The sequence below is a fragment of the Scyliorhinus canicula genome, chromosome 17 (assembly GCF_902713615.1).
Source record: "Scyliorhinus canicula chromosome 17, sScyCan1.1, whole genome shotgun sequence".
NCBI classification, from domain to species: Eukaryota; Metazoa; Chordata; class Chondrichthyes; order Carcharhiniformes; family Scyliorhinidae; genus Scyliorhinus; species Scyliorhinus canicula.
In genome coordinates this window covers 101259724-101285451 of record NC_052162.1, presented here as the reverse complement: position 1 = coordinate 101285451, position 25728 = coordinate 101259724, and the positions used below count along the sequence as shown (strand labels likewise).

General features: G+C 46.1%; 1 protein-coding gene across 3 annotated transcripts in view; it reads right to left on the bottom strand.

Moving 5' to 3' along the window:
* Positions 1-25728, bottom strand: part of LOC119952305 (gamma-aminobutyric acid receptor subunit beta-4-like) — a 272368-nt gene that overhangs the window by 46966 nt on the left and 199674 nt on the right. For all 3 annotated transcript variants that reach the window (XM_038775950.1, XM_038775952.1, XM_038775951.1), the window contains 3 exons: positions 15438-15658; positions 4496-4578; positions 1277-1414 (listed from right to left, as the gene is read on the bottom strand). In XM_038775950.1, the coding sequence (XP_038631878.1) occupies positions 1277-1414; positions 4496-4578; positions 15438-15658 (442 nt within the window). The remainder of the gene's footprint in view (positions 1-1276; positions 1415-4495; positions 4579-15437; positions 15659-25728) is intronic.

Below are 25728 nucleotides of genomic sequence, written 5' to 3'. Positions count from 1 at the left end.
CAAGTCCCTTTGTGTTTCTGATTTCCTAAGCATTTCCCCATTTAGAAAATAAATAATAAACCAGTTTAGCATTTGCCGAGGCAGTGGTGTTAGAACCGAGATCTTCTCAAGAGGATTCTTCAAGGGCCACTGAGGGAGCTGATGTGGTAGTCATCACAACCCCTGTTATGAATTCTATTGATCCACCTCCTGTTGCTGGAGACTCAGATGCTCCTAATCTGCAAGAGCCAGTGTCCCAGTTGAGATGTTCGGCAAGAGATAGGAAGTCGCCTGATAGACTTGCCTTACGAACTTCATTTTGAGCTCCCATACTGTGGCCCATTTGTATGTTTATAACTGTAAATAAGAGTTTTTCTGTTTGTATTTTACAGGAATTTGTAAAGGAATTTAAGGTGGAAGGAATGTGGTAGCCTAGCCCCTTTAAGGGGGCGATACTTTGTCGGCCACATGACAGAGCCAATGGGGACGTAGCATGTGAACGTAAGCCTTTCCTAACAGTAAGCAATGTAAAGGAAGATTTTCTCTGTAAAGCTCATGACTCTACACTGTTCCCATCAAACACTCCTAGGACCAGTACAGCAATGGGTTACATACAGAGTAAAGTTCCCTCTATACCGTCTTCATCAAAAAATAATGTTGCAAATCATTACTTTTGTGAACGTTGATTCATGTGAGTCGATGCGAGGTCAGAGTATGGGCAAGGTGAAGAGAATTATCCACTGTACTGGGAAAGACTATGATTGGAGCAAGTGGTTATTTTGATGAAGGGGGGACATGGAGCTGTGCTGGTGAAAATAGTTGGAGGATGAATTTGGGGGCGGAATACTTAAATGAGCAGGATGTCTGTGTTGAGTTAGGCCTGGGTGTAATGGAGACTGGATTGCAGCGATCGACAGGGAATGGTGAGGGACAAGGTCATGGGCTTGGGTAACTACAGTAATTGTGAAATGGTATGGACAACATCCAAGATTAGAAAGAGACTCAAATGTTGGTATGCTCAGTACTCCAAGGGCGATGTGTTTTGTGTTTGCGTTGTGAAACTTAGAGACGACAGGTTAGGTGGATTGGCCATGACAAATTGTCCTTAGTGGCCAAAAAGGTTATTGGGTTACGGGGATAGGGTGGAAGTGAGGGCTTAAGTGGGTCGGTGCAGACCCGATGGGCTGAATGGCCTCCTTCTGCTCTATGTTCTATGACAGATGTATTAATGGGATGTAGCTGGTGTCATTCGGTGAATAATACACAACACAGTCCAACAAGCTGCAAAGAATCTCACCTGTTGCAAAAACCACTTCCTTTGAAACCAAGCTAAGTTCAACGATTGTGAACTGAGGCAGTTCTAGATTGTCCACCCCTGTCACTGCCGTATCACCACCTTCCCAGTGAAATACAATGTCATCCGTCGTGTAGCCATCTGCAGAGGTCATGTGAAAAGAGGCAAAGGAATGTGTTACTTGACACTCACAGGTCCAATGCAATGAATATTAAACAGAATTATAGGCTGGGACACTTTATTATTATAATTATCAGGAATGCTTGAGTCCTGGTCACCATCCATCATAAACTAGATATGAAAAAGGATGAGGACATGAGTCACCATTCTAAAGGGAGGTGGAATCTGGGTATCCATTCACAAAGCTAAGACAGAAAACTTTCGCCATCACTGCGGTCACTCAAACTGTTTCTCGAGGCCCAAAGTAAATGAAACCAAGCTGAAGTGAAACAAATAGACTGACTGGTGAAATGTAAGAACAGCCAGCAGGAGAGAATTCAGGAGGATGTAGAGTGATTGGTGAAATGATGCTATACTATCAAACCCCTTGGGCAGGAGTCTCCGTAACGCCAGCCCTGTTAACAGGCATGGCGTGCCCCCGCCGGAAGTGGTTTTCTTTGTTCGGCAGCTGGCCGATGAGGTTTCCCATTGTGGCCACCCCCATGCTGTTGGGAAACCCACGGGTGTGGGTGTGCAGCAGGTGAAGCGGAGGATCCTGCCGGTGGAGAATCCTCTAACTTCTCTCACACACACATGACCAGCATGCACACATGTACATACATCCCTACTTGCCGTTGAACTAGGTGGCTTGTTCGGCCATTTCAGAGGGGCATTTACGAGTCAAATACACTTCTGTGGGTCTTGAATCATGGGTGGAATTCCGCCCCCGCCGTGGCCCTGGCATCGGCGGGGGTGGGAATCGCGCCGGTTGGCGGGCCCCCCGCGGCGATTCTCCGGCCGCCGAAGTCCCGCCGCTGGTGGCCATTACTGCCGGTGGGAATCAAAGCATTTCTGGTGCCGGCGGTGCGGGCGGGCGCAGGGGTCCTGTGGGGGGGGGGGGGGGCAATCTGGCCCCGGGGGGTGACCCCACGGTGGCCTGGCCCGCAATCAGGGCCCACCGATCGGCAGGCGGGCCTGCGCCGTGGGGCACTCTTTTTCTTCCGCCCCGCCATGGCCTTCACCATGGTGGAGGCGGCAGAGACCCCTTCCCCTGCGCATGCGGCTGTATGACGTCAGCAGCCGCTGACACACCGGCGCATGCGCGGACTTCCGCCGGCCGGTGAAGGCCTTTCGGCCCCGCCGGGTAGGGGAGAATCCCGGCCCACATGTAGGCCAGATCAGGTTAGGATGGCAGATTTCCTTCCCCCAAGGACATTAGTGATCCAGATGGGTTTTTATGACATTGGACAATGGTTTGTTAGGTGTTAAAGTTGAATAAAGGAAATTATGAAGGCATGAGAGACAAATTGACTAAGGTGGATTGGGAAAATACATTAACATGTGTGACTGGGCATAGGCCATGGATAGTCGTCAATGAACTATTCCTTCATGGTTCAAAAACTCCAAAATGCCAGTCAACTGTGGCTGACAAAGGAAATTAAGGATTCAATAAAATGAAAAGAAAAGGTTTATAAAGTTGCCAGAAATTGAACCTGAGGATTGGGAGGAAAGGAAGGCCAAGAAACTGTAGGAAAAACTAGAATTCGAGGGCACAGCCTCAGACTAAAGGTATGATCCTTTAAAACAGAGATGAGGAGGAATTTCTTCAGCCAGAGGGTGGTGAATCTGTGGAACTCTTTGCCGCAGAAGGCTGTGGAGGCCAAATCAGTGAATGTCTTTAAGACAGAGATAAATAGGTTCTTGATCAACAAGGGGATCAGGGGTTATAGGGAGAAGGCAGGAGAATGGGGATGAGAAAATATCGGCCATGATTGAATTGTGGAGCAGACTCGATAGTCCAATGGCCTAATTCTGCTCCTATGTCTTATGGTCTTTTAAAGAAAGGAAGAACAGAATATGAATGAAAACTAACAAAAAAAAAATTAAATGACTGTAAAAGTATGTTTTTTAAAAATTCATTTACGGGATGTGGTCGTCGCTGTTTAGGCGAACATTTATTACCCATCCCTAGATGCCCTTCAGTGTGTTGGGTTGCCTTCTTGAGCGCTGCAGTCCTTGAGGTGAAGGTGCACCCACTGTGTTGTTAGGGAGGGAGTTCCAGGATTTTCACTCAGTGACATTGAAGGAGCGGCGGAATATTTCCAAGACAGAGTGGTGAGTGACTTGGAGGGGAACCTTCAGATGTTGGGGTTCCCAGGTCTCTGCTGCTCTTTCCCTTCTAGATGGTAGTGTTTGTGGATTTGAAAGGTGTGTAAGGAACGTGGGTGGGTTACGGCAGTACATCTTGTAGATGGTACACACGGCTTTCACTGTTCATCGGTGCTGGAGGGTTTGCATGTTCGTGGAAGGGGGTCTATGTGTGCTGGTCTGTTTGTGTGGAGCCTGTGTATGGATGATTGTCTGTATAGATGTTGTTGTGGGGGTCTGTTTGCTGGGGTCTGTGTACGGGGGTCTGTGTGTGCAAGTCTGTGTGTGCGCGGATCTGTGGGGGTGGTCTCTGTATATGGGCCTGTGTGTGTGGGTCTCTGCTGTGTGTGTGTGTCTGTGTGTGGGGTCTGTGTGTGTTGAGATCTGTGTGCATGGTTCTATGGTTGTGTGTGTTTGTGCGTGGGGCTCTGCGTGTGGGGGTTGTGTGTGGGGGTCTGTATGTGGGGGGGGGTCTGTGTGTGTGTGGGGTCTGTGTGTGGAGAGGTCTGTGTGTGTGGGGGTCTGTGTGTGTGGGGGTCTGTGTGTGTGGGGGTTTGTGTGTGGAGGTCTCTGTGTGTGGGGGTCTGTGTGTGTGGGGGTCTGTGTGTGGGGGGGTCTGTGTGTGGGGGGGTCTGTGTGTGGGGGGGTCTGTGTGTGGGGGTCTGTGTGTGTGGGGGTCTGTGTGTGTGGGGGTCTGTGTTTGGGTGTTGTGTGTGTAATTATCCCCCTGATATTTACTGTGATGTTCCCCACTATTTGTCGGAGCTCTGGGGGTGAAAATGTCGGATGAAAAAGTGTCCTTAAGACGGAAGGAAGAGAAGAGAAGGGAATTGCAATTGTGGATCAGAGTGCTGCATTCTGAAAGTCTCAGCTCTATAACTCCTGAATGAGGAGCTATTTCTCTGTCATACTTACAGCTCTCTATTTCCAATGTACAGTTCTGCTCATCCAGGGGGTATCTCCGCAGATCCATCATACACGCTGCTGTGGTGGTAATCCTGAAAATGAGAAAGCCATAAAGGACCATCACTATGAGCTCTCCTCAATTCCATTCTGCTCACTCTTCATGTTGGGCATTGGGAACCCCAAACACTTAACGTCTCCCTGTGTTACCACCTCACCTCTCTGTCAAACAACAGCTCACCTATCAATAGTCAATCCGAAGTAAGAATCTGTACTGTGACTGAGTAAAGCTGTGCTAGTGTTGTAATTTCTACAGGTGGATAAATATTATCCAGGGCATTACTGTGAACTCTTTGCTCTATTTTCATTTACCTGTCGGCTTGGGAGAGAAACCAGAGACTGAATTTAATGTCTCAGCAGGAAGTGGTCAGATCCATCCTGATTCTCTAGACTAATTAATGAAATGAAATGAAATGAAAATCGCTTATTGTCACGAGTAGGCTTCAAATGAAGTTACTGTGAAAAGCCCCTAGTCGCCACATTCCGGCGCCTGTTCGGGGAGGCTGATACGGGAATCAAACGGTGCTGTTGGCCTGCTTGGTCTGCTTTCAAAGCCAGCAATTTAGCCCTGTGCTAAACAGCCCCAACAATGTGAATAAGGGTCTGACAAAGGGACTGACAACTGAGGAAAAGCTAACTTAGGTAAGAGTATTTGTTATTATATTTGTATTTATATTTGTGTACTCAATGCAAACCAGTCCATTAGGCAAAATGGGCAGCAAAATGGTTAGCACCACTGCCACACAGCGCTAGGGACCCAGGTTCGATTCAAGCCTCGCATGACTGTCTGTGTGGAGTTTATACTTTCTCCCTGTGTTTGCATGGGTTTCCTCCGGGTGCTCCAGTTTCCTTCCACATATCTAAAGATGTGCAGGTTATGTGGGTTGGCCATGATAAATTGTCCCTTCGAGTCCAAAGATGTGCAGATGGGTTTAAGGGGATAGGACGGGGGTAGTGGGCCTAGATAGGGTGCTCTTTCGGAGGATCAGTGCAGACTAGTTGGCCTAATGGCCTCCTACATTGTCGGGATTCTGTGAACCAGCAAACATAGTACCACACCTGCCGACCTCACCAGATCCCTCAATCTACCTCATCAAATTACTCAACCAACATCATCAGATCCCACAACACAACTTACCAACTTCAATCAACCTCACTCAATTCCTCAGCCCTGGCTCACTAGATCCTTCAGCCCCTGATTACCAAATCCATCAATCCTCTGTCCACATCGCCAAATCCCTCAACCTCACTCTCAAAATCTCTTAACTCTTGACAAATCCCTCAAACCATAGAACAGTACAGCACAGAACAGGCCCTTCGGCCCTCGATGTTGTGCCGAGCCATGATCACCCTACTCAAACCCACGTATCCACCCTATACCCGTAACCCAATAACCCCCCCCTTAACCTTACTTTTTAGGACACTACGGGCAATTTAGCATGGCCAATCCACCTAACCCGCACATCTTTGGACTGTGGGAGGAAACCGGAGCACCCGGAGGAAACCCACGCACACACGGGGAGGATGTGCAGACTCCGCACAGACAGTGACCCAGCTGGGAATCGAACCTGGGACCCTGGAGCTGTGAAGCATTTATGCTAACCACCATGCTACCGTGTTGCCCATTACTACCGTGCTGCCCATTGCTACCGTGCTGCCCAACCTCATCAGATCCTTTGACCCATGTCACCGGATCCCACAAGCCAACACATCAGTTCTCTCAACCCACCTCACCAAATCCTTGAACCCACCTCACCAAATCCCTCAGCCCTGGCTCACCAGATCACTCAACTCCTGATCACCAAAACCATCAACATCAGTTCTCCAAGCCCTCTATCCATCTCGCCAAATCCATCAACCTCAGCTCTAAAAATTCCTCAACTCACCTCACCAGGTCCCTCACACCACATCACCAGATCTCACAACCCAACCTAACGGATACCTCAACCCAACACTCCAGATCCCTCAACCAACTTGACAAATCCCCCAAACCCACCTCATCAGATCCCTCGACCCAAATCACCAGATCCCGCAACTCAACACACTAGATCCCTCAACCCACCTCACCGAATCCTTCAATCAACCTCACTCAATTCACAAAATCTCATCTCAACTCACCTCACCAGATGTTTCAACGACTCTCGTCATATCCTTCAAACCCAGCTGACCAGATACCTCAATCCATATTACCGGACTCCCCACCCACCTCACCAAATCCCCTAACCTCAGGTCATTAGATCCCTCAATTCCTCTCATCAAGTCTCTAAACCCCAGCTTAACAAATCCCTCAATCAACCTTACCAGATCCCTCAATCACCTCATACAAAGCACAAAACTGTCTCACCGGATTCCTCAATGCACCTCATTCGATCTCTCAACCCAGTTCAGCAGATCTTTCAATCCACTTCACCAAATCCTTCAAACATCCTGACCAGATCTCTCAACCCACCTCATCAGATTGTTCAGCAACATCACCAGATCTCTCAGCCGAATACACTAGATCCATCAACCCTCTTCACAACCCCACCTCACCAGATCTAACAATTTTATCTCACCAGATTCCCCCAACACAACTTCACCAGATCCCTCAACCCCAAATTATCAGATCATGCAGCACCAATTTCTCAAGGGCAATTAGGGATGGGCAACAAATAATGGCTCTGCCAGTGATGCTCACACTTCATGGCTGGCTATGCTGAGGGAAGGTAATCACCAGGTCTGGTTCACTTCAATCCCAGGTTCCTAAATGAAGTGGAAATAGTAGAGGGTTTTGTCTAAATCTTCCAGTCTCCCATAGATATGGGAGAGGTACCAGAGGATTGGAGAATCGCAAATGTGACACCCTTATTCAACGAATGGTGTACGGACATTCCTAGTAAATACAGACCTGTTAGTCTAACATTGGTGGTGGGTTATGGTTTCGAAGGACTAATCAGGAAAATAAATCAGTAAGATGTCTGACAGCACCAGGTTAAAGTTCAACAGGTTTGTTTCAAATCACTAGTTTTCGGAGCACTGCCCTTCCTCAGGTGAATGAAGAATTAGGTTCCAGAAACATATACATAGACAAAGTCAAAGATGCAAAACAACACTTTGAATGTGAGCATTAGCAGGTAATTAAGTCTTTATAGATCCAGAGAGAGGGTGATCCCAGGTTAAAGAGGTGTGAATTGTCTCAAACCAGGACAGTTGGTAGGATTTCGCAAGCCCAGGCCAGATGGTGGGGGGTGAATGTAATCCGACATGAATCCAAGGTCCCGGTTGAGGCCATCCTCATGTGTGCAGAACTTGGCTATAAATTTCTGCTCGGCGATTCTGCGTTGTCACGCGTCCTGAAGGCCGCCTTGGAGAACACTTACCCGAAGATCAGAGGCTGAATGCCCTTGACTGCTGAAGAGTTTCCTGACTGGAATGGAACATTCCTGCCTGGCAATTGTCGCACGATGTCCGTTCATCCGTTGTCGCAGCGTCTGCATGGTCTCGCCAATGTAGCACGCTTCGGGACATCCTTTCCTGCAGCTTATGAGGTCGACAACGTTGGCCGCGTTGCACGAGTATGTACCGCATAACTGGTTGGTGGTGTTCTCACGTGTAATGGTCGACCATGTCGATAATCTGGCATGTCTTGCAGAGATTGCCATGGCAGGGTTGTGTGGTGTCGTGGTCGCTGTTCTGAAAGCTGGGTAGTTTGCCAAAAAGAATGGTTTGTTTGAGGTTGCGCGGTTATTTGAAGGCAAGTAATGGGGGTGTGGGGATGACCTTGGGAAGATGTTTGTCGCCATCGATGACGTGTTGAAGGCTGCGAAGAAGATGTTGTAGTTTTTCCGCTCCGGGGAAGTACTGGCTGACGAAGAGTGCTCTGTCGGTTGTGTCCCATGTTTGTCTTCTGAGGAGGTCGGTGCGGTTTTTTGCTGTGGTGCGTTGGAACTGTCGATCGATGAGTCGAGAGCCATATCCTGTTCATACATCTTTCATCGTATGTAGAATTCAACCGATGTTTAAATGAATGTGGCATTTGATACGATGCCACATGGCAAGTTGGTTAGCAAATTGAAAATGTTGGGATTGATGGGTCCTTGGCAGCGTGGATTAGAAGTTGACGAAGTGATAAGAAACAGAGAGTAGACTGGAGACGAGTTAAAAATGATGTTCCCCAGGGCTCAGTGTTGGGACCCTTGCTTTTTCTGATTTATATAAATGATGTAGAAGTGGGTGCTGAGGGCAAAATCTCTAAATTTGCAAGCGATACTAAGCTACAGAGAATAGTGAATTGTGAGGATAACGCTGAGTGGCTTCAGGGAGACATTGACAAGTTGGCCATAAGGGCAGACCCCTGGCAGATTAACTTCAATGCAGCGAAATGTGAGGTAATGCATTTAGGTAGAAGAAACATGGAGAGACAATATAGGCTCAATGGTACAACTTTGAGGGGAGTACAGGAGCAGAGGGACCTCAGGTTTCAAGTACATAATTCTCTGAAGGTGGCCAGGCAAATTGAAACAGTTGTTAAGAAGGCATCCTTGGGTTTATAAATAGAGGCATAAAGTATAAAAGCAAGGAAGTGATGCTACACCTCTACAAATCATTGGTCAGACCACATTTGGAGTATTATGCTCAGTTCTGGCACCTTACTTAAGGAAGGATGTTAAAGCCCTGGAGAGAGTGCAGAGGAGATTAACTAGAATGATACCAGGAATGAGGAATTTTAGGTACAAAGAAAGATTGGAGAAATTGGGCTAGTTCTCCCTGCAGCAGAGAAGATTAAGATGCAATATTATTGAGGTGTTCAAAATTCTGAACAATTTTGACAGGGTAAAGAGGATATTCTGTTTCCACGAGTTGGTATGTCAGTGACGAGGGGGGTCACAATTTCAAAATGGTCAGTAAGAGACTTTGGAGCAAGATGAGAAGAAACCTCTTCACTCAGAGTTGTTGGGGTTTGGAATGCACCGTCTGGGAGAATGGTGGAGTTGGATTCCACAGGAAGTTTCAAAAGAGAACTGGATATATATTTGAAAATGAGGAATTTAGAGGGCTACGAAGAGAGGGTTGGGGAAAGGGACTAGCTAGGTTGCTCTTTAGGGAGCAAGTGCAGACATGATGGACCGAAAGGCCTCCTTCTGTGATGTAAATAACAAACAATCAACATCCTGGCGTAGCCACTGACCAGAAACTGAACTGGACCAGACATACTGGCCCGGAGAATCGCCGCCAGCCGCGCGCGCACAGTCGACGCCGCGCCAGTCGGGTGCCGTTGAAAGAGGTCCCTGCGCAGATTCTCCATGGTCGACTGGCCAAGTTCCTGCCGGCGTGGTTCCAACAAGTTTCCACCTGGCGGGAGCTTGGACCCGTGGCCGCGGTGGCTGCCCTGGTGAGGGGCGGTGCGTGCAGCACTCCGGCGCCATGCTGGCCCCCGGTGGGCCACGGAATCGCTGGGCCAGGAGGCCCATTGACGCCGGCGTAAAACACTCCGGTGTTTGTGCCAGCGTCAACACTTAGCCGCGATTTTAAAGAATCCCGGCCACTGTGGCTACAGGAGTAGGTCAGAGGCTAGGAATCCTGTGAGAGTAACTCACCTCCTGGCTCCCCATATCTGTCTACAATCTACAAGGCTCAAGTCAGTGTGTGTTGGAATACTCTACATTTGCCTGGATGAGTGCAGCTCCAACCCACTTGATTGGCACCCCATCCACAAACATTTACTCCCTCCACCACTGATGCACAAAGTAGCAACAGTGTGTACCATTAACAAAAGACATTGCAGCAACGCACAAAGGCTTCTTAGACAGCACCTTCCAAACCCATGACTGCTATCATCTGGAAGGACAAGAGGATACCTGGGAACCCCAAGCCACACACCATCCTGACTTGGAAGTATATTCACTGTCGCTGAGTCAAAGTCCTGGAACTCCCTCCCGAACAGTAAAAAGTCATACAACACCAGGTTAAAGACCAACAGGTTTGTTTCGAATTATCAGCTGTTTTACTATGTGGGCAAAAAGATGGCTGATGGAGTATAATGTAGGAAAATGTGATGATATTCATTTTCGTCATTAGAATAAAAAAGCAGAATATTCTTTAAAAGGTGAGAAACCTGGAGGTGTAGATGTTCAGAGACTTGGATGTGCTAGTACAAGAAAGACAGAATCATAGAATTTACAGTGCAGAAGGAGATCATTCGGCCCATCGAGTCTGCACCGGCCCCAGAAAGAGCACCCCACCCAAGTACATCCACCCTATCCCGACACCTCCACGAACACCCCCGCAACCCCACCCAATCCTTTTTGGACATTAAGGGCAATTTAACATGGCCAATCCGCCTAACCTGCACATCCTTGGACTGTGGGAGGAAACCGGAGCACCCAGAGGAAACCCACGCAGACACAGGGAGAAAGTGTAGACTCCGCACAGACAGTGACCCAAGTGGGAATCGAACCTGAGTCCCTGGAGCTGTGAAGCAACTGTGCTAACCTCTGTGCTAGCATTTGCATGCAGGTACAGCCAGCAATTAGTAAGGAAAATGTTATGTTGGCCTTTATCACAAGGGGATTGGAGAACAAGAATAAAGACGTCACACTCCAGTTATACAGGGTTTTGGTGAGACCACATCTGGAATATTGTGCACAGTTTTATATTTAAGAAAGGTTCCATATTTAAAAAAGGGTCTACTCACATTGGAGGTGGAACAGCAAAGGTTCACTTGATTGATCCCTGGGATGAGGAGATTTCTATGATGAGAAGCTGAGTAAATTAGGTTCACATTCTCGAGAGTTCGGAAGAATAAGAGGTGATTTCACCTCTTGATCAGGTGGACGCTGAGAGATTGTTTCCGCTGGTCGAGGAATCTAGAACATTGGGCTCAGTCTCAGGATAAGGGACCAGTCATTTAGGACTGAGATGAGGAGAAATTTTTTCACTCAAAACATTGTGAATCTTTGATTCATAATTCAAGCATGTGATTGGAATGCACTTACCTCTCTTTGATGTGGTCAATGTTTTTAAACATTGGGGTTTCAGCATTTAGAGTCACAGATCCATGAAGGAAGATGAATGTATCAAGGCTGCTGCTGGTTTGTGGACGCTTAATCACAGCCCACTACTGGAAAGTTATGAATGGCTTGCAGCTAATGGATCTGAGGGGTTGAAACACAGGCCACAGCTGTTCTCCTTTGAGGAATGGACATGTGGAGATTCCTGGTAAGTATTTACTGGTAGGTATTTAGGGCAACACGGTAGCACAAGTGGATAACACTGTGGCTTCACAGCGCCAGGATCCCGGGTTGGATTCCCCGCTGGGTCACTGTCTGTGCAGAGTCTGCACGTTCTCCCCTGTCTGCGTGGGTTTCCGCCGGGTGCTCTGGTTTCCTCCCACAGTCCAAAGATGTGCAGGTTAGGTGGACTGGCAACGTTAAATTGCCCCTTATTGTCCAAAGATATGATGGTTAGGTGGGATTACAGGGTTACGGGGATAAAATGGGGAGTTGGCCTAGATAAGATGCTATTTCAGAGGATCAATGCAGATCCGATGGGCTGAATTGCCTCCTTTTGCACTGTAGACATTCTATGGATTATTGGCCTGTTAGCTTGACATCAGTCAAGGATGGGTGCATAAATAGATGGGTATAGAGGGATACAGGCGGTTGGTCTAGGTCGGACACGTGATTGGCACAGGCTTGGAGGGCCGAAGGGCCTGTATTGTGCTGTATTGTTCTTTGTTCAGTCATTGGGAAAATACTGGAATATATTTTTTGGGAAGTTTAAACAGTATCCTTGGATATCATGTATACTGAGGAAAATGTTTACGAAAGTGAAATTTTGGTCGATGAATTTATTGGACTGCATTTCTATTTTTTATAATGTTGCCCTCGGGTTGTTACTGACCTGTGTTGTGCCAATTCTAAGTTGTCTATTGTTTATGTTCAATTTCTAGTGAGGATTTGTTGTAAACTTATTTTGGCACCAAATTGAATTGTGTATTTCTCAACATTAATTACCATTTGATTTCCAACACCTTCAGCCACCAGTCATTTGTAACAAAGGTTGGTGGAATTGTGGATTGTGATGAGGACCGTCAGAGAATATAGATTGGTTGGAGATGGCTGGAGAGATGACAGATGGAGCTTAATCCAAACAAATGTGAGGTAATGCATTTTGGAAGGTCTAATAAACATGGGAAATAGATAATATTATGAGCCAGTGTTTAGAGAACACAAAAGTATATCATGGCGTTCACCTGACCCACAACCTTTAATACATTTTGGTTATGGGGAGCACAAGGGCCCACTCTACAGGTGTGATGCACCAGAGATCTAAAGGATTTAAAAAATAAAACAATGTTTATTGTATGAATCCAGTTAACATTTTATAAACCCACAGTAAACATCTTACGAACTATCAACACTGAAACCCCCCCCCCCCCCCAAAATATACAATACTCTATAGGTAACACTTAGTAACTTTTCTAACAACATCCATGAGCCAAAACATCTTTTAACAAAGACAGTAGGTTTGAATTTTCTACAGAGAACAGTTATCACTTTTAAATTATCAAGTGATCTAAACACCTTGTTTAACATACAGAGAGAGAGAGCAGTATACACCTGCTTGGTTTGAATGCAGCTCTCCAACTGAAAGCGAAACTAAGAGCCAAAAAGACCTGCCAGCTCAAAACGAAAGTAAAAAGCAGAATCATATTCCAGCTCCACAATGACATCACTGCAGCAATTTGATAAAACACACATTTCTCAAAAGATCTCTCACATGACAATAGTAAATGGCAGAATCATTATGGGTATTGACAAGCAGAGGGATCTGGGTGCACAGGTCCACAGGTCAGTGAAAGTGGCAACGCAGGTGGAGACGGTAGTCAAGAAGGCATACGGCATGCTTGCTTTCATCGGCTGGGGAATTGAGTATAAAAATTGGCAAGTCGTGTTGCAGCTGTATAGAACCTTAATTAGGCCACACTTGGAATATTGTGTTCAATTCTGGTTGCCACGCTACCAGAAGGATGTGGAGGCTTTGGAGAGGGTACAGAAGATGTTTACCAGGATGTTGCCTGGTATGGAGGGCATTAGCTGGATTGGATTGGATTTGTTTATTGTCACGTGTACCGAGGTACAGTGAAAAGTATTTTTCTGCAAGCAGCTCAACAGATCATTCAGTACATGGAAGAAAAGGGAATTAAACAAAATTCAAGAAAATACATGAGAATACATAATAGGGCAACACAAGATATACAATGTAACTACATAAGCATTGGCATCGGTTGAAGCATACAGGGTGTAGTGTTAATGAGGTCAGTCAATAAGAGGATCATTTAGGAGTCTGGTGACAGTGGGGAAGAAGCTGTTTTTGAGTCTGTTCGTGCGTGTTCTCAGACTTCTGGGACATTGGGCAGCACGGTAGCATGGTGGTTAGCATAAATGCTTCACAGCTCCAGGGTCCCAGGTTCGGTTCCCGGCTGGGTCATTGTCTGTGCGGAGTCTGCACGTCCTCCCCGTGTGTGCGTGGGTTTCCTCCGGGTACTCCGGTTTCCTCCCACAGTCCAAAGATGTGCGGGTTAGGTGGATTGGCCATGCTAAATTTCCCGTAGTGTCCTAAAAGTAAGGTTTAGAGGGGGGGGGGGGTTGTTGGGTAACGGGTATAGGGTGGATACGTGGGTTTGAGTAGGGTGATCATTGCTCGGCACAACATCGAGGGCTGAAGGGCCTGTTCTGTGCTGTACTGTTCTATGTTCTATGTTCTGAATCTCCTGCCCGATGGAAGAAGTTGGAAAAGTGAGTAAGCCGGGTGGGAGGGATCCTTGATTATGCTGCCCGCTTTCCCCCCGGCAGCGGGAGATGTAGATGGAATCAATGGATGGGAGGCAGGTTCGTGTGATGGACTGGGCGGTGTTCACGACTCTCGAGAAGTTGGATCAACTTGGCTTATTCTCCCTGGAACAACAGAGAGTGAGGGGTGACCTGATAGACGTCTACAAAGTTATAAGGGTCATGGACAGAGTGGAGAGTCAGAAGAGTCAATTACTTCGGGATATAGGTTTAAGGTGCATGGGGAAACATTTAGAGGAGATGTGAGAGAGAAGATTTTTACACAGAGGGTAGTGGGTGCCTGGAACTCGTTGCTGGAGGAGGTGGTGGAAGCAGGGACGATAGTGATGTTTAAGGAGCATCTTGACAAATACATGAATAGGATGGGACTAGAAGGATATGGACCCCGGAAGGTAGAAGGTTTTAGGTTAGACGGGTAGGATGGTCGGTGCATGGCTTAGAGGGCTGAAGGGCCTGTTCCTGTACTGTACTTTTCTTTGTTCCTTTTTCTTTGTCTGATAGAAGCATCTTCAATGTAAGCCTACTTGTGACAATAAAGATTATTAATATTTGCACCAGAGAATTAAATTGAGTTATAGAATGACAGAACATAGCTCCTGGGCTGGATCTTTGTCAGTCAGCCCCGCTCTCCTGATCCTTCCCCATAGTCCTGAAAAATTTTAGTTTCAAATATTTATCAAATTATCCAGTTATAATTGGAGAGTTATCATTAGATCGGTGTTCACCACCCTTTCCAGATCAACAACTTGCTGCAATATAAATTCTCACACATTTTATGCAAATGATTTTCCCTGCTATAAACCTCCATGCAGTTCTTTGGTTACTGAGCCTCCTGTCAATGTAATTGTGGAGTAGAAAGTTATTTCACCTCATTTAAAAAAGTTAGCTGTGAAGTTGAATTGGCCTAAAGATGCTTTGGCCTTAAATATTAGTGTCCTCCCAGGCACAGCTCTGAAGGGGGACAGTCGTTTGCAGCCCATGAAGCTGTTAAAAGGGGAATGTGCACAGGCATTTGATGTCGGGGGAATGCCTAAACGGCCTCACACTCAATCACCACATACCTGAGTCCATACATCACGGTGCCATCCGGATGCAGACGGATCATGCGGTTTTTCACTGTCACCCCATGCAGAAAGGATTTCTTGTCATTCAGGAAGTAGGTGTCTGGGAGCCAGAGCTGGTCAGCGACTCGGTTGTCTAGAGTGAGGTTGAGTGGGAGTGCTGTATACGATAGGCGTTTGTCCCGCCAGCCTTGTTGGAAATACATAGTGATGGTATAATCCTGCAAAACAATATTATGTAAGTGAATTATTCCTGCCTTGATGCTCAGACCCAGATTTTTAAAAAGTGCTTTACAACAGCTCTCCTTTTTAATGCAATAGTTTGCTCCTGGTTTGCGTTACACTACCGGCAGTTTATATTTCTGAATAATTACTTCTCACCATAAATGTTAATGATTAATATGGGCTACAGCTCCGTGCTAGTATTGCCCCCTCTGAATTAGAAGGCTATGGGTACGAGCCCCATTTCAGTGGCTTCAGCACATAGTGTCAGCTCAGATTCCCAGTCTAGTATTGAGCAATGCACTGTCCGAGCTCCATTGTTTAGGATGAGACATTAAATCGAGACCCCGACTGCCTACTTGGACATACATAAAAATTCCCACAACACGATGTGGACCTACTCCAAGTGTTCTGGCCAATGTTCACCCCCTCAATCAACATTACCAAAGCAGGTTATCCAGTTATTATTACATTGCTGTTTGTAGGAGCTTGCTGTAAATACATTGACTGCTGTGTTTTCTAAATTAAACGAGCACGCACATTTCCAAAACACGTCATTACTACACTTCCATTGTCCTCCATTGGCAGTAAAGCTCTGTGAGAAATGGTCATGAGAGGCATAAGAGAAAACAAGTCGTTTTATTGACTATGGAACGTTTAGGACATGCTGAGTCGGGTACAGTAATCAACAATAGCAATAACTGCTTTTCAAAAAATAACATGCAACATATCTGCTAGCAAATTTCCTGTGGCTTCAGTCACAACAAATGGCTGTTAAACCTGCAAGAAGAACCCCCACATGATTCAGAAATGAATGGTTTTAAACAAGAGGCTTTAAGATTCATTGACAAAAATCAAAATTACTCTTATACAACAGACCAACATTACTACAGCATTAAAGAACAAGAAATTTGTTCAATCTCTTTCTCCACATAGGGCCGGAATGTGGTGACTAGGGGCTTTTCACAGTAACTTCATTGAAGCCTACTCGTGACAATAAGCGATTTTCATTTCATTTCACATAGCGATGGGATGAGATTTATACCTTTGTAGGAAATGATCTGGCCTACAAGGGCAGCACGGTAGCATGGTTAGCATTATGCTTCACAGCTCCAGGGTCCCAGGTTCGATTCCCAGCTGGGTCACTGTCTGTGCGGAGTCTGCACGTCCTCCCCGTGTGTGCGTGGGTTTCCTCCGGGTGCTCCGGTTTCCTCCCACAGTCCAAAGATGTGCGGGTTAGGTGGATTGGCCATGCTAAATTGCCCGTAGTGTCCTAAAAAGTAAGGTTAAGGGTGGGGTTGTTGGGTTACGGGTATAGGGTGGATACGTGGGTTTGAGTAGGGTGATCATTGCTCGGCACAACATCGAGGGCCGAAGAGCCTGTTCTGTGCTGTACTGTTCTATGTTCTACAGTGTGTCAGTAATGTTTTGTGACGCAGTGGGTAGTGCCCCTGCCACTTTGGGTTCGGGTTCGAGTCCCACCCAGGGCTTGATGTCCAAGGAAGGCGACATGGTGGAACAGTGGTTAGCGCTGCTGCCTCACAGCATCAGGGATCCAGGTTCAATTCCGGCTCTGGGTGACTGTGTCGTGTTTGCACATTATCCCGTGTCTGCGTGGGTTTCCTCTGGGTGCTCTGGTTTCCTCCCACAGTCCAATGATGTGCAGGTTAGGTGGATTGGCCATGATCAATTACCCCTTAATGTCGAGGGATGTGCAGGTTACGTTATGGGTTTACACTAGGGTAGCATGGTCCTGGGTAGGTAACTGTTTCAGAGGGTCAGTGCAGATCTGGTGGTCATTAACACATTGTATGGTAGGTTACAGATTCACTCTGCACATTTCAATGGAACAGAAACTTTTCCATCCCAGTTGTATCCTGGGCTGAATGACCTCCTTCTACACTGTAGGGATTCTATGAAGGTATGGTCCTAATGTGGTCCAACCGGTTGAGTATCAACCTGCAAATCCAATAGCTAATAGCAGGTGGAGGGCGGTGGCAGAGTGGTATTGACGCTGGACTATTAATGCAGGGGCTAGACCCAAGATAATGATCTGGGGACGCAGGTTCGAATCCCACCACGGCAGGTGATGGAATTTAAATCGAATAAAATGATGACCATGAAACCATTGTCGATTGTCGTAAAAACCCACCTGGTTCACTAATGTCCTTTCGGGAAGGAAATCTGCCGTCCTTACTTTGTCTGGTCATGTGACTCCAAACCCACAGCAATGTGATTGACCCTTAACTGCACTCCTCAAGGGATTAGGGATGAGCAGTAAATGCTGGCAAATGCTGACCCATGAACGAATAAAAAAAAGGTGGTAAAGAGATTCCTTGTCAGCCATGTGATGGAAAGAAATTGGAGCCGCGACCATTTCTATCCATAGCACCAGGTTACAACTGAAATGTGCGGAATGAATCTGTAAACTGTAAATGTGTCAATGACCTCAATGTCCCTGAGATTCCCTTGACCACCTTGTTCTTTATCCCAGATGGGAAATCTGACGTACAATCATAGAATCCCCACAGTGCCGAAGAAGTGGAAAGAGCACCCCACTTAAGCCCACGCCTCCACCCCATCCCCATAACCCAGTAATCCCACCTAACCTCTTAGACACCAAGGGGCAATTTAGCATGGCCAATCCACATCTTTGAACTGTGGGAGGAAACCAGAGCAGTCACGGGGGGAAAGTCGCCCGAGGCCAGAATTGAACCCGGGTCCCTGGAGCTATGAGATAGCAGTGCTAACCACTGTGCCACCCACATTGTGCAGTAGTGTATCTTTGCTGGGTTTCAGCAGTGGACCATATGACCATTGAGCCAGTTCAACCATTTAAAGTAACCATGACTGAGTTTTACCTTCAATTCCACTTTCCCACCTGCTCCTCATGTCTTACAATTCCCGAAGAGAATCAGACTCAACCTGTTCTGGGGGATCTGTTCTCCTTCAGTTCTCAAATGTTTTTTTTCAATTTCACTCTGGACTCGGGTATGCCAAGAGCAGGGTTTTTGAGAAGTGGAGTTGAGTTCATTCAAGTTAAAAGTACGATATCAACTGAGGAGTTCTTCAAATGCCCCCTCCAGTGAGTACGTTCCGTCTCCCTGATCTTGATGAGCTGCCTTTCATGATTGGCCAGAGATTGTTTTAACAGTGTTGAAGAAACTGCTCATGTCATTGGTGTCTGGGATTGTTAGATCCCGTGCGCTCTTGCTGTCCACCATTTTTTCTTTATGTCATGGATTTTACGTTGAATCACTGCCTTCAGAACCCTGTAGGATTTGCTGCTTACCTCTTGAGGTGCATTCAAGTTTCCTAACAATGAAAACTTTGTGCCTCATTCAGGTGCTCTGGGACTATATCTGCTGGAGTGTTTCATTTTAGATTCTCCGACAAGAGGAAACATCCTCTTCACATTGAGCCTGTCAATACCCCTCAGAATCTTAAAGATCGCAACCAAGTCATCTCCTACTCTTCCAAAATCATAGATATAAATCTAATGTGGGTGATGTGGTGATATGCACCACTGTAGATACACAAGGGGTTAATGTAAATACACATAGATAGACACTAGAGGGAGCACCAGAGACATGACACACAGACATTCAACCAATAGGTCAGTAAGATAGGATACGACCAGTGGGCATTCACAATACACACAGAGGTGACACCACCACAGGAGGACATTACACCAACCCATATAAAAAGGACACAGCACACATGATCTCTCTTTTTCCAGTGGAGACACTCTGAGTACAGACCCAGGATTGATTGAACATCACATCCACCACGTGGATTGTAGCAGACTGGTTAGATAGTTTGAATAGCTATAGAAGGATTAACAGGAGAGTCAAATCCAAGTAAGAGAATTGTTAATAGCATAATAAATTTATTAAAGCTATCTCTAAGCCTGAACCTTCCTTTGTCAGAGTGTGCATCAAGGAAGCAGCTTATGCTACATCAAGAGCATAACAAAACAGGTGGCTCGTGGCAATACTAGGGAGACTTCCACTTTAAGGACAACGGGTTTATTGATAACCAGTAAAGGTAAACCATACACAGGCACAGAGTCACTAAATAGGTCTTCACTCTCTATCTCCAGGGTCCACTCTGCCCGGGACCCTGCTCCCAGGGCCCCGTGCTTTTTCCCCATTGGTCGGAGTTCATGCGCTCCCACCTGATAGGCCCCGAGCTGATAACATGAACTGCAAGGGTTCACCTCTTAAAGGGGCAATGCTATCACATTTAGTCCCTCAATAACATATTTGCAGAACTGGTTATGTACAGTAACTATATACAATAAGATGGTTGAGAAATACAATGGAAGAAAGTCCATCACAGTTCAACACAATGTCAATCTATTTGGGGATGTTCAAGTTCTCTTCGACTACTATCATCCTCAATCAGCTGCTCCAACTCAGAGGTAGCAACGTTGTCATCTGTGGAAAAGTGGCTCTTAGGGGCAGCACGGTAGCATGGTGGTTAGCATAAATGCTTCACAGCTCCAGGGTCCCAGGTTCGATTGCCGGCTGGGTCACTGTCTGTGCGGAGTCTGCACATCCTCCCCGTGTGTGCGTGGGTTTCCTCCGGGTGCTCCGGTTTCCTCCCACAGTCCAAAGATGTGCGGGTTAGGTGGATTGGCCATGCTAAATTGCCCGTAGTGTCCTAAAAAGTAAGGTTAAGGGGCGGGGTTGTTGGGTTACGGGTATAGGGTGGATACGTGGGTTTGAGTAGGGTGATCATTGCTCGGCACAACATCGAGGGCCGAAGGGCCTGGTCTGTGCTGTACTGTTCTATGTTCTATGTTCTAGATTTGACCATATGGAGCTTTCCATCCCTAACAAATACAATAAATTCTCTGTCTGTTTTGCTCAGTTAACTTTCTGATCAGGTCAATAATTTGTCTTCACAAGTCCACGGATCATTTATCAGTAAAATACGCAGATAAATATCAGGAAATATACATGCTTTTAAAACTTCACTTGAATGTGTGAAACATTTGCAAAAGACAGATTTATGACTCAAATAGAGATAAATGCTTTTTATTTAACAGCTCTTTTAGTGATATGGTTGCATGGCGACTGATGTTGAGAACTAAATATTCCGCATGCTGTATTTTTCAAAAAGCCAGACAAAAGGAAAAGGATGTGGTTTGCAGCAGTAATAATAGATAATAACACAAAAAGGAAGGATCTGGGCTAACAGCAGGAAGTAGACTCAATTTGGGTGGATGTACAAAATAATAAGAATCATATGAACGGCTGGGAGTAAATGGATTACCTTCTAATAATATCAAGCCTGTAAGAGAGAGTATTAAATATGAAAGAAGTAGAACGTTTAACAAAGTGAATACAATAATCATGGGGCACTTTAAGCTTCAAAAGATTCAACAGATCAAATCCGCAAATGTAATTTGGAGAATGAGTTAATGGAATACAATCAAAATTTCATAGAACAATACTTTGTGGAATCAAACAAGGAAGAGGTGAATTTATATCTTGTACTGTATAATGGAGACAGGCTGGTTCTTTATCTCACAGTAAGGGACCCTTTGGGGAAGAGTTATCATAAAATGATATCACTTCAAGTGGAATTTGTGAGTGAGAAACACAAGTCCAAAACTGAACTTTGTAATTTACAGTTAATCTTCATGTTTAATTGAGTGGACAGAGTACAATACAGAGTAGAGCTCCCTCTACACTGTTCCCATTAAACATTCCCAGCACAGGGACAGTTACAGAGTAAAGCTCCCTCTACCTTGTCCCGATCACTGCCAGGACAGGTAGAGCACAGTGCAGATACAGAGTAAACATATTTCTTAATCTAGGACAAAAGTTTGGCACGACATCGACAGAGTTAGATAGAGAGTCATGGTTCCTTCTATATTATCCCCATAAAACACATCCAGGACAGGTATATCACTGGCTTAGATACAGAGTAAAGCATCTCTACATTGTCCCCATCAATCATTTCCGTGACAGGTACAGCACACGGTTAGATACAGAGCAAATCTCCCTCTACACTGTCCCATCAAACATTCCCAGGACAGGTACAGCATGAGGTTACAAACAGAATGAAGCTCCAACTACATTGTCCCCATCAAAAACTCACAGCACGGGATTAATATAGGGTAAAGCTTCCTCTACACTGTCCCATCAACCATTTCCAGGACAGGTAGAGCGTGAGGTTAACACACAGAATAAAGCTCTCTACAGATCAGAGCAAAGATCCGTCTACTGTATTTTAACTGTATAAAACATTGGTTAGGCCAGAGCTAGACTATTGTGTGCGCAGATTATAGAAGGGATGTGATAGCACTGAAAAGAGAGCAGAGGAGATTTACCAGGATGTTGCCTGGGCTGGAGAGTTTTAGTTATGAAGAGCAATTGGATCGACTTGGATTCTTTTCCTTGGAGCAGAGGCAACAGAGAGGTACACGAATGAGATGTATAAAATTATGAGGGGCAGAGATAGAGTAGACAGGAACAAACTTTTCTCATTGGTGGAGGGGTCAATGACCGGGGGCATAGATTTAAGATAAGGGGCAGGAGGTTAAGAGGGGATGTGAGGAGAAACCTTTTTACCCAGAGGATGGTGGGAGTTTGGAACTCGCTGCCTGAAAGGCTGGTGGAGCCAAGGACCCTCACAACATTTAAGTATTTAGGTATGCACTTGCAGTCGCAGGGCACACAAGGCTATGGGCCAATTTTTGGAAAATGGGATTAAAATGGTTAGGTGGTTGTTTTTGGGCAGAGCTCAGAAATAGGAAGGGTGCGGTAACAATGTTGGGGCTGCACTACAGACCTCCCAACAACGAGCGTGTGTTAGAGGTACAAATATGTAAACAGATTATGGAAAGAGTAACAGGGTGGTGGTGACAGGAGATTTTAATTTTAATCTGATGGAGCAGAATTTGTAATGAGCATCCAGGAGGGTTTTCTACAGCAGTATGTAAATCGTCCAACTCGGGAGGGGACCATACTGGACCTGGTGTTGGGGAATGATCCCGGCCAGGTGGTTGAAGTTACAGTCGGGGATTACTTTGGGAATAATGATCACAATTCCGTAAGTTTTAGAATACTCATGGACAAAGACGAGAGTGGTCGTAAAGGAAGAGTGCTAAATTGGGGGTAAGCCAACTGTACCAAAAATCGGCAGGACTGGGGAATGTGGATTGGGAGCAGCTGTTTGAAGGTAAATCCACATTTGATATGTGGGAGGCTTTTAAAGAGAGGTTGATTAGAGTGCAGGACAGATATGTCCCTGTGAAAATGAGGGATAGAAATGGCAAGACTAGGGAACCATGGATGACAGGTAAAATTGTGAGACTAGCTAAGCGGAAAAAGGAAGCATACATAAGGTCTAGGCGACTGAAGACAGACGAAGCTTTGGAAGAATATCGGGAATGTAGGACCAATCTTAAACAAGTAATCAAGAGGGCTAAAAGGGGTCATGAAATATCTTTAGCAAACAGGGTTAAGGAAAATCCCAACGCCTTTTATTCATATATAAGGAGCAAGAGGGTAAGTAGAGAAAGGGTTGGCTCGCACAAGGACAAAGGAGGAAAGTTATGTGTGGAGTCAGGGAAAATGGGTGAGATTCAAAGAACAAAGAACAAACAAAATTACAGCACAGGAACAGGCCCTTCAGCCCTCCCAGCCTGCGCCGATCCAGATCCTTTATCTAAACCTGTCTCCTATTTTCCAAGGTCTACTTTCCTCTATTCCCGCCCATTCATATACCTGTCTAGATGCGTCTTAAATAATGCTATCGTGCCCGCCTCTACCACCTCCGCTGGTAAAGCGTTCCAGGCACCCACCACCCTCTGCGTAAAAAACTTTCCATGCACATCTCCCTTAAACTTTCCCCCTCTCACCTTGAAATCGTGACCCCTTGTAACTGACACCCCCACTCTTGGGAAAGGCTTGTTGCTATCCACCCTGTCCATACCTCTCATAATTTTGTAGACCTCAATCAGGTCCCCCCTCAACCTCCGTCTTTCCAAGGAAAACAATCCTAATCTACTCTATCTTTCTTCATAGCTAGCCCCATCCATACCAGGCAACATCCTGGTGAACCTCCTCTGCACCCTCTCCAAAGCATCCACGTCCTTCTGGTAATGTGGCGACCAGAACTGCACACAGCATTCCAAATGTGGCCAAACCAAAGTCCTATACAACTGTAACATGACCTGCTGACTCTTGTACTCAATACCCCGTCCGATGAAGGCAAGCATGCTGTATGCCTTCTTGACCACTCTATCAACCTGCGATACCTTCAGGGTACAATGGACCTGAACTCCCAGATCTCTCTGTACATCAGTTTTCCCCAGGACCCTTCCATTGACCATATAGTCCGCTCTTGAATTTGATCTTCCAAAATGCATCACCTCGCATTTGCCTGGATTGAACTCCATTCTTCACGAGTACTTTGTATCGGTATTCACCGAGGAGGGACATGATGGATGTTGAGGTTAGGGATAGATGTTTGACTACTCTAGGTCAAGTCGGCATAAGGAGGGAGGATGTGTTGGGTATTCTAAAAGGCATTAAGGTGGACATGTCCCGAGGTCCAGATGGGATCTATCCTAGGTTACTGAGGGAAGTGAGAGAGGAAATAACAGATATCTTTGCAGTATCCTTGAACATGGGTGAAGTACGGAGGACTGGAGAATTGCTCATGTTGTCCCCTTGTTTTAGAAGGGTAGCAGGGATAATCCAGGTAATAATAGATCGGTGAGCCTGACGTTAGTGGTAGAGAAGCTGCTGGAGAAGATACTGAGGGATAAGATCTATTCCCATTTGGAGGAAAATGGGCTTATCAGTGATAGGCAACATGGTTTTGTGCAGGGAAGGTCATGTCTTACCAAAGTTATAGAATTATTTGAGGAAGTGACAAAGTTGAATGATAAGGAAAGGGCTGTAGATGTCATATACATGGACTTCAGTAAGGTGCTTGATAAGGTTCCCCACGGTAGGTTGATGGAGAAAGTGAAGTCTCATGGGGTCCAGGGTGTACTAGCTAGATGGATAAAATTACAGCACAGGAACATGCCCTTCGGCCCTCCCAGCCTGTGCCGATCCAGATCATTTATCTAAACCTGTCTCCTATTTTCCAAGGTCTACTTCCCTCTGTTCCCGCCCGTTCATATACCCGTCTAGATGCCTCTTAAATAATGCTATCGTGCCCGCCTCTAACACCTCCACTGGTAAAGCGTTCCAGGCACCCACCACCCTCTGCGTAAAAAACTTTGCACGCACATCTCCCTTAAACTTTCCCCCTCTCACTCTGAAATTGTGACCCCTTGTAACTGACACCCCCACTCTTGGAAAAAGCTTGTTGCTATCCACCCTGTCCATACCTCTCATAATTTTGTAAACCTCAATCAGGTCCACCCTCAACCTCCGTCTTTCCAATGAAAACAATCCTAATCTACTCAACCTTTCTTCATAGCTAGCACCCTCCATACCAGGCAACATCCTGGTGAACCTCCTCTGCACCCTCTCCAAAGCATCCACATCCTTCTGGTAATGTGGCGACCAGAACTGCACGCAGTATTCCAAATGTGGCCTAACCAAAGTCCTATACAACTGTAACATGACCTGCGACTCTTGGACCTCAATACCCCGTCCGATGAAGGCAAGCATGCTGTATGCCTTCTTGACCACTCTATCAACCTGCGTTGCCACCTTCAGGGTACAATAGACCTGAACTCCCAGATCTCTCTGTACATCAGTTTTCCCCAGGACCCTTCCATTGACCATATAGTCCGCTCTTGAATTTGATCTTCCAAAATGCATCACCTCGCATTTGCCTGGATTGAACTCCATCTGCCATTTCTCTGCCCAACACTCCAATCTATCTATATAGCAGAGCTATATAGAGCAGAGCTTCTGATTGGCTGTTCCGGGGAGATTTGCATACGTGCAGTGCGGTCAGCGTAAGTTGAAGGTGCACCTGCATCAGTGACTCGAGGAGTTCGACGGAAGGTGAGCATCCAGCAGAGGGCAGCAGAGCAGAGCTTCTGATTGGCTGTTCCGGGGAGATTTGCATACGAGCAGTGCGGTCA